The sequence below is a fragment of the Egretta garzetta genome, unplaced genomic scaffold (genome assembly GCF_000687185.1).
Source record: "Egretta garzetta isolate BGI_Z169 unplaced genomic scaffold, ASM68718v1 scaffold526, whole genome shotgun sequence".
Lineage (NCBI taxonomy): Eukaryota > Metazoa > Chordata > Aves > Pelecaniformes > Ardeidae > Egretta > Egretta garzetta.
The window spans coordinates 1,205,251-1,221,898 of record NW_009259967.1 but is presented as its reverse complement, the minus strand read 5'-3'; the positions used below and the strand labels follow the sequence as shown (position 1 = coordinate 1,221,898).

General features: G+C 39.6%; 1 protein-coding gene across 1 annotated transcript in view; it reads left to right on the top strand.

The window, feature by feature from the left end:
• The first annotated feature begins 1,282 nt into the window (after positions 1 to 1,282).
• SPTBN5 (spectrin beta, non-erythrocytic 5) overlaps positions 1,283 to 16,648 on the top strand; it is a 97,485-nt gene continuing 82,119 nt past the window's right edge. Inside the window, 11 exon segments of the mRNA XM_035895746.1 lie at positions 1,283 to 1,399; positions 2,419 to 2,499; positions 3,481 to 3,597; positions 6,209 to 6,376; positions 7,640 to 7,759; positions 8,576 to 8,733; positions 9,574 to 9,802; positions 12,649 to 13,280; positions 14,329 to 14,467; positions 15,864 to 16,096; positions 16,539 to 16,647. Of these exon segments, the coding sequence (XP_035751639.1) occupies positions 3,487 to 3,597; positions 6,209 to 6,376; positions 7,640 to 7,759; positions 8,576 to 8,733; positions 9,574 to 9,802; positions 12,649 to 13,280; positions 14,329 to 14,467; positions 15,864 to 16,096; positions 16,539 to 16,647 (1,899 nt within the window). The 5' untranslated portion in view covers positions 1,283 to 1,399; positions 2,419 to 2,499; positions 3,481 to 3,486.

Here is a 16,648-nt window from a genome sequence, read left to right as displayed (position 1 = left end):
GCCTGTATCAAGGACCAGTTCACCTCCTGGTCCTCTGCATTCTATTTGACAGGAGCCAAGGACATTTTCTCAACACACACAGAACCTAGCCAACCTGTACCAGATTTAAGCCAACAGCCTATAATCCTACCCTTATAAGACCGTAGGTATAACTAAAAGCAAGACAGAGAAGAGAAGAGTGGAAGTATAACGAGGCAATGAGCTTAGAGAAGAGATGTAAGCAGTTGCTGAATTTATATCCCTTTCCTCCTGACATCCTATTTCCATTTAATAGTCATTAAGAATTACATCGTATGAGCTGGCTGGTGAACAAAAGTCCAGGAATTTGGAGGGAGTATTTTGAGCAATACCTGTAACACAGTATTCAATTTTTTATTATTAGCTGTCTTATGTGACACTATGTATGACATTTCTCTAGAGTGTGTATGAAGATACAGATTTTGTTGATCAAGTTTTATCTGTACTGAGTTTTGGGCGAGATGTTCATTTCTTCTCATGTGTTTTCTCCCATTGCTTTTGGATGTTAACTAAACTACACTTGCCAGAAGGAAAAAGACCACTATTCCCTTACCTCATCTCTGAGCTGGACATCTTCACTTACAGCTTCTGATTTCAGATGCCTGCCTGTTTTCCAGCAGTGATTCTAGCTCTGGTTCCCGGCAATGATGCCAGGTCAATGTGTTCTGTGCTTGTGCAACCGTGTAAGTGACAGAAAGGACTCGCTGCTATATAAATTCCCAGAATTATTTTCCCTTTTGTCCATCAGTGGTAAATTTTGGAAGCAGCTGGCACTGCTGCAGCTGGTACTTGGTCCCAGTTTGCCTTGCCAGCAGCAGGTATCTGTGCACATGAGCTTCCTCAAAGCAGAGACTGGCAAATTCCTAACACTTCACAGGTTCACCTTCTAGTTTGCTGTATCCCAATTTAACCACTTGGGAATTGCTCTGATCTTTGTACCATCTGCTGTGCTTTCATTTTCAGAATCCATTGTTGGGTTCAATTTCCCAGGTAAGAATTTCTTTAGAAAAGCAGCCTGTGGTCAGTCAGAGCTTTCAGTGAAATTGGGAAAGATGGTCTTTACCAAAGCATCAGCATGGTGGATGACTTCTTTCACTGCTTTATTGCAATTTTGATGAAGTTCATGCTTACTTTTGAGCATTAGAATCAGACAAGGCCTGTGACAACCTTTACTCATTGTGTTCTGATGGGTTATTTCCTTCAGATCAGATGAAAGGTTCATAGGTAGATCATAAACACTTGGTCTCTATTCCTGAATTCAAAGGTCGCTTTGCATGAAAACAGCGAGCCGAACATAGGAATAGGAGTGGATCTACAACTGAAAGTCATTCTCCAGAATGACCAACTGCTGAGTGTCAGAATGGAGTTCCTCCAAACCTGAGTAAGTCCATTTTTTTTTAATGTTCTTTCATCTTTTTTCTGTAATGTATCATTGTAGCCAGATTTGGCTCTTAGCACTGCCTTTGCATCCTGAAAATGCAGATAAACTATTACAGATCTGTCTTCGGGTAATCCATCTACCAATGCAGCGAGCATTTCTAACTTAATTTAATAAAACAGGTGAGCCGTTGTGTGTGGCAGTAGCTCAGCAAATAAGCTCCCTTTGCACCTAAATGAAATCAGTTTGCTCATTGTTCGGGGTGGCTGCAATGCTTGGCTAACAACCCTTTTTAGAAAGGAGCCTGTGGACATTCTGAGAATCATTTGGGAAATTCAGAAATGACATTATGATATGGATTAACTATATGGGTCCATCACTTGGGAGTGAGTTAATTTCACACCTCTGGCAGGGAGAGGCAATTCTTTGAATATCTGCTCTCCAGTTGGAGAAAATAGTCAGTGCTGAACTAGCCCAAAAGATCATAGAATATTATGAGGATCTTCTTTATAGTTCCATTTCAAACTTTGCTAAATTCTTCCTTTCATAAGGTTTTCATCTATGGTTGTGATTCTTCCCTGTGCTGTGGCTGAACTGTCAGGCTTCAATGCTGTCCCTGTTTTGCAGAAGTCAAGCACTGGGGGTTAAGAAACAGCTTAAAAAAAAAAAAAAAGTAGTAACTAATCATTGCTTCTGTGCTTCCCACACCTTTTAATCTTGTAAAATGTCAAAATTCTTTATATTTATTAGAGCATGGAAAACTATCAGGCAAGCAACTTCCCATTTGCAGTGGCTGCTGTTGCTAGTTCCCTATTGCTGTCGTCTTATACTAGGACAGATAGCGGGGGGTGGGGGAAGGTGTCAGTATTTTGTTTTATGAATTAAAAGGGCATAGAGTACAGAATAGCTCAAACTGGGCCTTCACAAAACAGACACAGAATATTTGGGAAGCAGGTCACCCTGCTCCGCACCTCCGCAGTTTGACAGTTTTTTTTATTTTTCATTCCCTGCTCTCTTTGCAGTGGCTTGACAGCAGCAGACACCTCTCTCCTCTTCCACCATTGCAACAGGTTTCTTGGTTTCACAGCTAGGCTGATATCCAGGTAATACTTATAATTATGGCAGTAGTCCAAGCAGATGTTGTTTGGTCACTGAAGAATTCTGTAGCTATGGATCTTACACTGATATTTTTTTTTTTTTTTAAGTGATTCTCTTGACTTCATAACAACAAGGTCACTGCTGTTACAGATTTACACCATAAGCCAAATGACTCCAAAAGAGTTGTTCGGCTGAGCTGAAATGCAGTTTGTTGTGCCACAGACTAAAGGGAATATTACTGCTTTCTGATCTTCCTGAATGTTCAGCTCAGGTGCTGTGATGAATTCCAAGCCTGATTTTTCACTGATATGGATGAGGCAGACAAGTGTGTGACAGCCTGGGGAAGAGGAATAGCGCTTTCCGACTCCCAACCCGGGACCTTGTCTGTGTGATAATGAACCTGTGTCACCAGCCTTACAGTGACAGATATGCAAAAACTGAGCTCATGAGAGGAAAAAACCAAGTTGGTTCCATTTCCTTTCTAAGCAGCTGTTTGATTTCTGTTGGAAATACTGTGGTCTAAAAGCCACAGCAGCATCTCAACCAGTCCTCAGAGAACATAGCACACTTCCAAACACTGTGTTGGAAGTGGTTTGCAGATCCCCCTTTCTGACAGTTCTCTGTCATGTGCTTCCAGCACACGCAAGGAAGTTATTGGTGGCTTTCAGGTCATGGTGCTCATGAGATCAAGTGACTGAGGAGAGAGTGAAAGAAAGAAAGTAAAGCTGCATAGATACATGTCAGTTTCTTCCTGAAACTAGAGATGCATTTTAAAAGGGAGAACTCAAGTAAGTTAAAAGTCGAGTGAAATTAAAGTGCAAAGTACAAGTAAAAGGAAATTAAGGTATTATACTGGGTGTGGTATTGAATCTTGTACCTGTTGGGGCTGGGTTCCCTACATATACTGGGCATGTTACTGATTTTTGTAGCTGACCGGGCAGATCTCTTCAGCACTGAGCACCTCACTGGAGTTTCTGACTTCCTAGGTAACCATGGGTACTGAATATGAAACAGGTCATATCAAAAAGCTGCAGGAGCAGCGTATGTCCATGCAAAAGAAAACCTTCACCAACTGGATGAACAATGTCTTCTTCAGGAATAATGTAAGTAGCTCCTTCAATTTGGGGAATTTTTTTGTGTGTGTTTTATTTTATTTATTTCACCCACTGTATTTTTTTTTTTATGTTATTTTTTACATATTTTTCCTGAGCTTTGTCATTACACATATATGCAAGCAAGGAAGACTGACTAACCGGAGTGCTTCAGCCTGTATCTTTTACCTTACATCTGTCTCCATTGTCCATGTTACCAGTCTTCCCTGAAATCAGGGTTCGCTTTTGTAGACTTACAACCCAGTCATATTGTGATGTCCACTGTATCTTGGTGATTATCTCAGAGGAAGATCTTTATTTGCAACTAAAGTATCTGCAAATGTCTGGATTTCCCCAAGCAACGCTCAATTCTTAATTGACTGGCCAAAATTAAAGATTCTCTGCTTTCCCTGATCAGTCCAGCTTGAGTTGCTGCTCAATGGCTTTGAAAAAGTTGCCTTAAGTCTAGCAATTTCAGACATACTACCATGCAAGTACAGACCAGTTTGTTTTCAGTAAGTCTCAGACTTCCAAAAAGCTTCAGAGCTAGAGTGCAGTTGATTTATGTGTGCAAGGTAACTCCAACATACTCCAAAAGTCTCCAGACTTACTGCAGATAAGCTCATTGCAGGCACAAATTATGTAGCTGTGTCACACATAGTAGGGAATTACATCATTGAAAACCAATTCCCTTTTCTAGAGTCTGTAGTTGATATTAATGAAAATGGACCTTGGCAACACCAAGCAGGACCAGGCCTTTTGGTTCTGTTTTAGCTCATCACTATTATATGAAGTTTCAGTACTAGACACATTTTTTTTCAGTGTAACGTTTGGTGATTGGTGCAAAGGCAGCCTCAGAGCACAACAAACTTTAAAATTTATTTTTCTTCATGTGAGAGAAGAACTGCAAAACACGTTCTGATTTTGCAACCTGCAGAAAGTTAGGTTTTTATGGTGTAGGAAATTATTTCTGTTTAGCTACAGATAAATATATATGCTTTCTCATTTCAAAACCACCTTCCAATTCAAAGATTAAAATGTCAGTCTTAACTTCCTGTACAGTACTTGTTCTTGTATCATAAAAGCATGGCAAAAAAAAAGCCTGTGAGAGCTTTCCAAACCATATACGTTAAGAAATGGTGCAGAGACTGACAGCTTATCTAGGTCTTCTCAGCAATGTAATCTCAGCTTTTCAACACATTTTAACGTGGTTGGATCACGCTACAGTGGCAGGGTTAGGTTAATGGTTGGACTTGATGATCTTAAAGGTCTTTTCCAACCTAAATGATTCTATGATTCGACAGGACACTGCAGTATTCTCAGTTGCACTGTTGACTATGTCAGGTCTAGCACTAAGGATGCTATTGGATTGAATTTGTTAAGCAATCTGTCATTGGTATCTTTATGAGAAGAATGATGCAATAAAGCTATTAAAACTATTGCTGGGTGAGCCATAAAACAGGTATATGAAGTCTGTCTCTTTACAAATTTAAATGGAACTATTCTTCATTTACAGAAGCGTCACAGAATATAACACTAACTTTTTTATGGTGATACACTGTAGGCAGAATTTTAAGTTTATTTAATATGCAAAAAGAAATAAAGTTGACAACTAAACAGGGAGCTTTTCATGGGATGGTCAGTCAGAGGAAGTTGTACATTCTTATTCCACACACAGTACAGACTTAAAGTCTTTCTGAGTTGCTTTTACACTTCCAGTGTTTTCTTCTTTCTCTGGAGAAAAGACCTGTTAACCTGTTAATCAGTTTAACAATTGGTCAGGAATGAAAAATTGCTTGTCTGCTACTTGTCCTTTTTTCCCCCTACATGTAACTATTCTCTGATTTGAAAAAGCTACTGCTTCAGATTTATTTTTTTTTCTGAAGACAAAAAGATTATTTACTGTGATTTCAAAATCACAGTAAATTATTGTTGGGTGTGTGGTATGGTTTTAATGTCACTTCTTGATGGCTAGTGGCACAAGGCCAAAAGGAAACACCCAAGGCAAGTTCTTGTTAGGTCAGAGTACACACCATGTCCTGTCATATTACCTAAGCACTGGGTGACCTCACTACTGGCAGAAATTAAATACATTTTTGGAAAGATCTTAATCTTTTGCTTAGTGTGAGACTCTGTCTAAAAATATGGAGACTTTGGGTGGTAGTGCAGGTCTAAGCAGGATGTAACAGACTTTGAGACTATGGAGTAAAAACTGAGTCGCTGAATAGGATCATCAGCTCAGTTTTTAAATTAAATGCATTGCTTAGAATAAAAAGTTGAAAAGATTAATTTGAACTGAAATAAAAAATGCCAGCACTTCCAAAATGTTTGGTTTTGAAAATGCTGAATTTTTTAATATTTTTCAAAAATCTCCTGCTTTTTTCTTTCTTTGCCAGTTGAGGGGGCGGGGTGTGTTCTACTTCAGCCTGTTTTCATAAATGATGTCAGTCCTCCTGCAAATCCATTTTTTGTGAATTGAGATCAATCACTTTTCATACCTGTGCACTGATATACAGAAGACTCAGTGAAACAGCAAGAATGTGTTTTGGTTAGTATTAGAAGTAGAGGGTTCTGTGGGCTGGACGTTCAGCCAGAATCTGTATTGTCTGACTGGCCTTTGCAGGTGAAGGTTGAGATAGAAGATATTTACATAGACTTGAAGGATGGCATCTTTCTCATGCAACTCCTGGAGCTCCTCTCTGGAGAAGCTTTGCCCACACCAAACCGGGGAAAGATGAGAGTGCATTTTCTAGAGAACAACAGCAAAGCTATCACGTTTCTGAAATCCAAGGTAAGTTAATATCAATGTTAGAGATAACAATAGCTTAAGTATGTTACTAAGTAATGATAGTATTATGCTCATGATTTCCCCCTCTAATACACAGTAAGATGTTCTTTGAAAACAGGCCAGGGGTTTTAGTAAAAGAAAAAAGTCATCAGACTTGAATTTCTTTATTATTCGAGTAACATGACTTATAAACAGCTAATGTTCCCCCAAAACAAGTCACACCTCAATGAAAACATGCTGCATTTCTATATCTTTTTATATCTATCAGGTGTTGGGGGAGACTAAACATCATTAGGCAAACGTGAAGCTATCTGTTATAATAATGGAGATTTTTAGAGCTCTGATTCTAACAGGTTCAGCAAGTCATTGCCGTGGTTTTATTTATCTAGTTGTACATCCTCATTTCAGTTGCAAGTTAGTATGTAATCTATTTTCTTTTCCAAGCAAACAATTTATTGTAGACCTCTCTGGAAAATCATCACACAAAACTCTGCTATGAATTCCAAAGGAGTAGAGGGGTTTCATAGCAGCAGATGTGGGAAAGTATACGATGCCTGGATTTTTGCTGATTACAAAACAAATGCAATACAGCACAGGGCTCCACTTGCCACATACCTGCTAAGGGTACTCACCATGTAAAGCCCAGTGGTACGTGCACCAGCCGACTGTCCCTTGTCACATGCATTTGTCACACGAGTCCAGCCTCCAGAGAGGGGATCCTGCAGCTAGCAGGAGCCAGTATAGCATGCTCAGACTTTTTGAAGAGTTATTGCCTTGTCAGCATACACTACAGCCCTGCCTGCTGCTCAAGTAATAGTGGAGAAGGCATCCGTCCCTTGTTTAGTAGGATGTTTGTACTGTTTGGTGAGCCCAAGAACTACATGCTGACTAGATGGATGGGGACCAGACAGAGGAGATGGTCTCTGAGTTTGTCCTGCCATCACTCCTTTGGAGGGAAGGAGCACTGACTTGTGTTTCTTTCCTCTCCTTAACAACGGGTTTTCAAAACCCTTATAGGAACTTTAAATCCTTGAGACCACCATCCCTTTGCCTGGCTTTTGCTGAAACTCATCCTTGTTGCATGTCAGAGCTAGGGTGTGAACATGGGAGCTCGTAGGTATATAGATAAATGAAGAGATCACGTAAAACCAGTTTCCTTAAGAAAACAGCCTGGACACCCTCTTCAGTAACAGCGTGTTACACAGATACCTCCATCAGAGACCTGGACATGAGTACTTTTATGCTGAATGGATATTGTTTTATTAGCAGGTACAAGTAAAAGTGATTGGTCCTGAGAATATCGTAGATGGTGACAGAACCTTAATCCTGGGACTTATCTGGATCATTATACTTCGATTTCAGATTTCATCTATCAAACTTGATAAGGTAAACCAGGGTCACTGGCTTTTTGCCTGATTAGAGTATTTCAGAGACTTTGTAGAGTTTCAGGCCAGCAAGGACCATCTTGGTGATGTTTCCCACCCATTTTGATCATGCAGGTCTTATAATATTACCCAGTTACTCATCCAGCAATTTCTAAAAGCAATTGAATCCATTTTATAGTTTCTCAAAGAGATAGAAAACAATAACTTGGAGACAGAAAGGATATTCTTGTTCCTTCACTCTCCTCCACAAAATTTTACTGACTTTTGACTCCAGAAAAAGGTATCTGTGACGACAGTTCTCTCTAGATTTGAACTGCATGCTTCTCCTTTGCTCTTTCTCTGAAGAAAAGTATTCTTTTTAAAAATTATTTAGCATATACTTTAAGTACATGAAAGATAAGATCCTATGAAGGTATTACGAAATCAGTTGTTAATTTCTAACATTAGACCTGGATACATTATATTTTGTTTCTGAGTTCTAGTTCACAGCTAAGCAAGCAAATGAACAGAGCTTTGCTTTCCACTTGATTTCTACAAACTTTGCAGACGAGAAATATTTAAAAACTTTAAAGACCTGCATTTCATGTTATGATTTCTGAGTTCATTCAATTCACTTTTACTTTAAGAGAACTTCTACTTTCATGCTAAATCATTCTACCTTCATGGCAGATTCAGTCTGCAAGTCATGACTTTGAGGGGGTTTGTGAATAGGACAGAAGTAATACAAAGTGATCTTTGGGAATATAAGCATAAACCCACTGATGCTATTTCCATATATTGTTCACATTCATTTTTCTTTTCCCTGCTCTCTTCACAGGAAGAATTTGGAGGCAGAGCTGACGTTCTATTTGCCAATGAAGCCTTACTACTCTGGTGTCAGCATAAAACTGCCAGCTATTCCAATGTGAATGTGAAGGACTTCTCCAAAAGCTGGAGTGATGGGCTGGCCTTCAATGCACTCATACATGCTCACAGGTAAGATCTGATGGATCAGTTCAGGGCGAATTCCTCGTTGCTGTTTCTAGCTCTGGCACAAGTTGTTGCAGGGTCTGAATTGCAAGTATTTTTCAAGAAACTGTTTCTCACTGAAGATTCTCCTTTCTTAAATGGATATTCTCTCTCTGAGGAAGGAAGGACCAAAAGGTCCTGTTGGCAATTCCTTTTGTTGGGCATAAAATTGATTTTCCAAGGAAATATCACACATCTGAACAATGCTGCCCATTATTTGGTCTTAGCCCCTCAGTCATGTTTCCATTGCTCTTTTTCTAAAATGAGACTGGCTTTATTGTATGAACTTTGTGAGCATGTACACCTTCTGCTTCAACTGTAACAGAGTAAGCAGCCTCTCAGTCTCTCTCTTTCTCCCTTCTCTGGCCCTTAGAAAAAGTGTGAAGAAAACAGCCCGAGGCAGGAGAGGGGAAACACCTGGGAGAACCTTGAACATTTCTTCTCCCATCAACAGTTTGCTGCATCTTCTGGCAGGATGCCATGGTGGCATCCTGTAACTTCCCCAGCTGGGAGTCACCTCTCTTTTCAGAATTGCCTCTCTAGCGAGCTTTTGTTTTCACCCATCAGTGAATAGGAGAAATAAGTGAAGGGCAGAGATTTGCCAGGAGTGGTACTTCACTATCATAAGGGACAATTTTCTTCCTCTCATGTAGGCCAGGGGTGAATCTCTTAAATGAAGCTCAGGGGTCAGGCAGAGTAATTTCAGCGTTAATGTCACAATCCTTAGTCTAATAAACAGTTTATGGTTTATAATCTGAAAACATCAATCTTTCTTCCCCTCCACACCCTGTTCTTCTCCTTGCCCAGGCCTGATCTTATCCACTATAGCTCACTGCGGCAGGACCAGCCCATCAAAAACCTGAACAATGCCTTCAATGTTGCTGAAAAAGAGCTAGGAATCAGCAAACTGCTTGATGCTGAAGATGTGGCAGTACCCCACCCAGATGAGAGATCCATCATGACTTATGTGTCATTCTATTACCACTACTTCTCCAGACTGAAACAAGGACAGACAATACAAAAGCGACTTACCAAAGTGAGTGCATTGCTATCTTCAGAAATTAAAAGTTAAATACAGAAAGCTAAATTTATGTTGGAAAGGGGGGTACAGGGATTGTGCAAGCTCAATTTCAGGATCATTTGAACTGAATCAAATGGTACAGCCATTTGAAAGACCTTTTATCGTCAGTTGAATCTTGAGAAGTGTCTGTAGACTCTCTGATCTCTAAAGGGGATTGCATTTATCTCACTGAAAATGAATCCCTCACAGTTTCTGTTTGAGAACTGATGTGGTTCCAAGGCAGCTTGAAGCATACAGATCTCATTAATCTTGGGAGGATTACTGTTAGGCAAAAGCAGATCTAGTCAACAATTTTCTGATTTAATAGAAAAGATGATCCCTTATTATATGAGACTACTTTGGATTTTTATTTCCTGTGAAAATCCTTATCCTTTCTTTATAGCTCCTTAGCCAAGTGCAAAATGCAAAAAAAAAAAAAAAAAAAAAAAAAAAAAAAGACATTAAAAAAAAATGAGGGAGTGCAAAAGAAGGGGAAACACTCCTTGGAAAAAACCTAAAGGGACAATTCCTAGGGAAAAACCCTGAAGCTAAAAAAAATGTGGTTTTTTTCGGTTTCCATATTTCTTTTTTCTCACATATAATCATGAGTTATATTAAAAACTACTTGCATCCTGTTGATGGAAAATGGAAGGAATTTTTGTGATAGCACTGAGGGCTGCTTTCCTTAGAGAGAATTTTTCTACCTTCAGGATAACCTATTCCAGTTTTGTCAAAACCACAAAACAGTCTACAGAAAACCTGCACAGCCAGGATAGGTCCGACATGAACATCTGGACTCAGAGAACTGCCTGTACATTTAAGAGGGGGAATATATTGCTTAACAGGAGGCACAAAAATCCAAACTAAGACAACCCTGTTGATGACAAGGTGAAAAGCTTTTGCAAAGCAGGGTTTGCTCAGCTAACAAAGTGGCCTGGGACAAGAACAAGATGATCCCGAAACATGTTTCAGTAACAGTGATGTTCTCTTAAGATAAGCATTAGATGAGAGCAGGACTTGGAATTCAGTCAAAGATTGGGCATCAGTGAGGATAGTGGGCAGTAGGATTTGACTGGTATGCATGTAAGTCTCTGGACTTTGGCCAGGAGAAATTCTTTTTCTTCTGATAAACCTGAAATAGTCCTTGAGTTACCAAGCATGTATGAGAGGAACTATAAGGATCAAATAGGCCGTAACTTTCATATTACGGGAAAAAACAGAAAGATAATTTCTTACTCTGTCCTTTTTTTGGTTGTTTTTTCTATTTTGTATGGGTATATTTATTTTTTATTTTATATCTCTCTTTCCACTTACCTGCTTATTTTTCTCTCTTTGCCTCCTTTTCTATTTTTAGCCTGCCTCTAATATTGCATTCCTGTCCTCCTGCATTTCTGACACACACAAACATTCAGGAGAACTAAACAGATGTTAATCTCTTCATGTCTTTAGTCCCCTCAAATAGGCAGCTCTGAATTTACTAATAGGATTGGGGAGGGAAGACTGAATGTGTCAAGGAAGCCTTTGAGTTCAGACTAAGTGTGTGACCAGGATGGCAGAGAGAATCAGCCCGAGGAGGTAAATCTCCTTTCCCCCTCCCATGTGAGGTGACCATGCATTTGCTAGGATCTTTCAGCGAGAACTGGGTACGATGGCAGAAAATACAGAAGGGAGCCCTGATGTCACGGGCTGCTTTTCCTGCATTAAAGGTTGGTGCTGTTTTACTCCTCTTCCAGCACTGTGACACTTATCCATTGCCAAGTGCTCTTTCTGGTAGGTGAAAGCAGATTACCACTTGCAGGCACTGGGTCTTTGCTCAGTGCCATCTCCCTTACTAATCTGCCTGTTTGGAGCAGGCGGGCTCAGGGGAATGACAGAGGCAGGCAACATTGTTCAGCATTAAACCTGATGTCTGCAGGAGGGCTACTAAGAGCAAGGAAAAAATATATTATAAAGTAAAAAGACAAAGATGGGGAGAAAATGTAAAATGTAAAGAAAGGGTGGTTTTATTCTAACAGCATGGCTTTAATTCTAAATGTTTGCTCCAGTGTTTACCTGAACTTGAAATAAAGGCAGGTTAGACCGCAAATGAAATGGACAAATGTCCTGGACTTGGAAAATTAGTATTGAATCAGAGTTAACATCCTTACCAAACCTCTGCTTGGATATGAGGCATTGTCTAATAATTTATATACAGAAAAACAGCTCCAACAGAAGAGATTTGAGAAGGGACTGTTTGTCCACAGTCTGCTGTGGGCATGTGAGAGAACCTGAATCTTGTCAGACAGTCTCCTGCAGCCTAAAGTGTTGAAGCTAAGAGAGTGTAATTGCTTATTAGATGGGGTAGAATTGTTTTGTTTCTAGGAATGAGAAAGGGGAAAAAAGCCAAACCCTGTTTTTTTCCATTGTGAAACAAAAAACCTGAACCCTCAGTTTGGGATTTTTGCTTTCTAGTCAGCCCACACAGGAACTGCTACAGTCTCCATATGCATGCTGTTTATTCCAAAATTAACCTTTTCTTAAATAAAAACTGAAATGAGACATTATATATAATGTCTCATATATATATATATTATATATATGTAATTATTTTCTATGCTTTATGGAAGGTTATTCTAGGATTTCACCTGGCCTCAGATGTGACAACTATCACCACATTGGTATAAAAATGTGATGACTGTGGCCACCTGCTTGTTGAATACTATTTTCCTGACACTAATTCAACTATTTGAATCCTCAGTTTGGTTTATGAAGGTGTTTTCTGTTCACCCACCTTGCTTTATTCTGCCTCTTATGTGGCTTGTAACTTTATATTCCCATCACAGATCGTGTTCTTCCTGAAGGAGATAGATGACTTGAAGCTTCTATATGAGCAGATGGTCTCTGACCTCCTGAAATGGATTAAACAGAAGGTGTCAGAACTGGATGACCGTCATTTCCCCAACTCTCTTCAGGAAATGTGGCTGCTCATGGCCAACTTCAAGACCTTCCGCACTGTGGAGAAACCCCCCAAATATCAAGAGAAGGGCGTGATTGAAGCTCATCTTTTCAACATCAGGACCAAGCAGAGAGCCAACAACCAACGGCCATACTTGCCTCCAGAGGGGAAGATGCTGCAGGATGTGGAAAAGCACTGGATTATCCTGGAAAAGGCAGAGCACAACCGAGGAAAAGCACTGCAGGAAGAGATGCTGAGGCTAGAAAGGCTGGAACAGCTAGCACAGAGGTTCCTGAAGAAGGCAGCCCTGCGTGAGTCGTACTTGGAAGATATGAGGAAAGTGATTGGGAAGCAAGACTTCTGGCCAGAGAGCGCGGACAGGATGGAAGCTGCCAGTAAGAAGCTGGAAGCCATTGTGGCAGATGTACTCCCCAGAAGGGAACGCTTCACAGCTCTGGACGAAATGGCAACAGTCATCAGCCAGGAGAACTATCATGGCAAAGATCAAATTGTGAAGAAGTGAGTGATGGTCATGAGACTGTGTAGTGGTGGAGGTTGAAATTAGCTGAAATTGTGTAGTGTGGTGGAAGAAAATGAATTATTATAGCTATGAATCATAGCTCTGCTCCTCATAGTAGAACTGGCAGGAATTTTTTCTACCTGTGAACAGTTTCAGCAGATAAGACAAATGCTTCATCATCTTTAAAATTTTAATCCTTTTCTTGAATGATCAAACCCTCAGACTGATTTCTGGTGAAAATTAGTTTTAAGCTATTTTCATTATATATGAAAATACTTGTTCTGCCAAAAATCCTATCTTCCATCAAAAATGCTTATAAGGATATATCTTTTTCCAAATCAACATTTTCTTTTTCAGTGTGTAGTTTGGGGAGATACAGAGTGGTTAAGGCACAATATCTTCTCAGACTGACTCCAGTTTAGACCAAATCTTGAGAAATTATGACTTCTCTGATTATATTTTATATATATATGACTACATATATAGTATATATTATATCAATGTATACTATATTGATAGCCTGATTTGGGAATGGCTAAGAATGCTGCACAAATAACTTCTCTTGTATTTCAGTGCTTTTTTAAGTTCGGACAAAATCAGCGATCTGTAGGAAAACTAAGTAGTACAGTTATAAAAGAGTAAACCAAACTCTTTAGGAGATCAGATTGTGACTCGTTATGTGGGTTAGATTAATTTTTTACATTAAGCAGCCATTTAAAGACCAATTCTTTTTTCCAATCCTTTCCATTGTATCAGATGACAGCAATTTGGGATGTCAGGTATGAGGATCCATAAAAAACAATGTCTAAATTTAAAAAGTCAACAGTTGATGTGCTAGTCAAAATTCCTCCCCATTATCACACTAATTAGGTAACAGCATTGCTTTGACCTGTTCTGTGATCATGGCCTGTCCTCTTGTGCTAGTGGCAAGAGCTATGTGTACGTGTGTGTTTGTTTAGCTCCTGTAAAGCCGGAAGCACTGAGAATCTCCCAGTGCTCCTCAAAGTCTTTGGTCCAAATTCATCATTTCTCTCCCTTACTTTGTAGGCAAAACAGCATTTCAAAGCAATGGCAGGACCTTCTGGATCAGCTGCAAAGACGACAACACTCCCTGGGTACAATGCAGGAAATTCTGGGTCTCCTGAGGGACGTCGATGCCATTACAGAGGAGCTGAAAGAGCTGCAGGTAGAGCCCTCTCAAACAGCCCACAGCTTACACTGCTGCGTGTCCCTAAAAAAGCCCCCATATTCCATGGACTGCCTTGTGCCAACAGAAGATAAGTCTATCAGCTATAGAAAAAATACACCATTTTTACTTAGATGCCTAACTGTGCATTTCAGTTCATTATTGCAGATAACTACATGAGAAAAAACCAGGCTTTGCTACAGGGGCTCTTCCTAATCCAAAAGCCAGATATGGTATTTCAGGGAATGCACTACAGGTTCAAGTTATGTAATAAAATAAAGATGGGAAATAATCTCACTTAAATTTAGCAGTGTCAAAGCAAAAGTGGAATAAAACAGCCTCCTGTTCCCATTCTACATAATTCTTCTGAATTATCTTCTGGAAGTACCTCCAATGATTTTTACAGGTGTAGACTAGCCCAGGCTTATGTCTGGCTTCCAGGTATCTAAACTTGTGAGAGAGAAAAGTTTCACTGTAAATGCACAGTGATTGCTTTTAGCAAGAATTTCCAAGTGTTACCAGAGTGTCAGAGCCCAAAGTCTTCTCTTTAGCATAGGAAATAACTGGCTTCATATTGATTTTGTAACGGCAGGAAGTGTATATACATCCTTTGGTCTTGCCTTGTCTTATTTAAACACAGAAAAATCCTTATGACTACAGTTGCCTTGTACCTAAGTTGAAAGAGTCAACAGGCTATATGAAGACGTGAATTTCAAATTAAAGAGAAGAGCTATCCATAAATTATGAGTCTTTATGTCCTAGTTTAGTAAGCAAAGAACACCTAATGATAATAATGTTGTTGGAACCATGATAGCCTGAGGATATGGGATAAGGTTGGTAAGGAAAGATAACATCATACAATAGGATTGATAATTGTATCATTGATATGATTAGAAAGAAGAGACTTTTAAGCACTTGGTGCCTTCATCAGCCACAAATTAAATACTACTTATTTTCATTATTTAGATAGTAAAGGCAAGCAAGTTTCTCAACCAAAAGCCATTGCAGTCAAAATGCGATATTGCAGAATTCTCTAAATACTGCCTACAGATGAGCATATAGCAAAGGGCTATTCCTTGTGCCCACAAATTCTGGGACCTTGAGTGCTTAATCAACAGAAATACCTTAGGTGTGAAAACAGATGCTTATTTCAAGAGACCGTTACTTGCACTGCAGTAGATAGAAATTCTGGATTGTTGCCTTTAGCTTGTTAAATTGAAAGAAAAGTATGATTCCTCTAGTTAGGTGGCTTTTTAGCTTCACCTAGCTGACAGCATTCTTTTACATTTAGAAGCTGTAAGAGTCAACAGGAACCTTTCCACTGATTTTTTTTTTTTGTATTGAGTCCCTGGATGCATTCTCTGCCAATGACTTTTGTTTCTCACTTTGTTTGCAGGCACTAGTGAATTCCCAGGACTGTGGGAAGCAGCTTCTGGAAGTCGTAGATTTGCTGCAGAAGCACGACTTGGTTGACTCGCAGATCTCTTCCTATGAGGGTAGATTGGCACACATCACCCAGAGGACAGCAGAAATCAGCAAGGACAGCACAGTTAAACCAGAAGTGCTTTATGCGAAAGTTCAGATGCTTCATCAGCTGTATCAGAATCTTATAGCTGTGAGCAAGTCACGGTAGGTCTGGGCTTATGGCTCTGTTCTTCCTGATTAGGATGGCCAACCGCTCCCCTAATCAGAAGACGCAGCTTCCCAGCATTTGAAATTTTTAATTTCTCCATTTATAAAGACATAACAAGCAACTTGAGTGTCTTGATTGCAGTTGACTGAAAGAGATCACTCCCTTTCATAGATGAAGAATAGCTTCATTCTCAGCATTTATTGTGACTTGCTTTATGTGAAGTCTGAATAGCATGTGATTATCTCCTCACCTCCTAGAGGAAGAGTGAAATGTAATTTTGTTTCCTTTGTCTTCTTCCATGAATGAATGAATCTATGGCAAAGAGGAGTTAAAGGCATTCAAATTTGGGATTTTCTAAATTCTTCTTTGATTATGTTGCCATTGCCTCCATGGGATCCTAATTCTGACTGTGATATACTGTTTGTTTCTTTGATTCAGAAAATCTCAGCTAGAAGATGCTTTGAAGCTTTTTGAATTCTTCCGTGACTGCAAAGAGGAAGAATCGTGGATCTCTGAGAAATGGAAGCTAGCAAGAACGACAACATTAG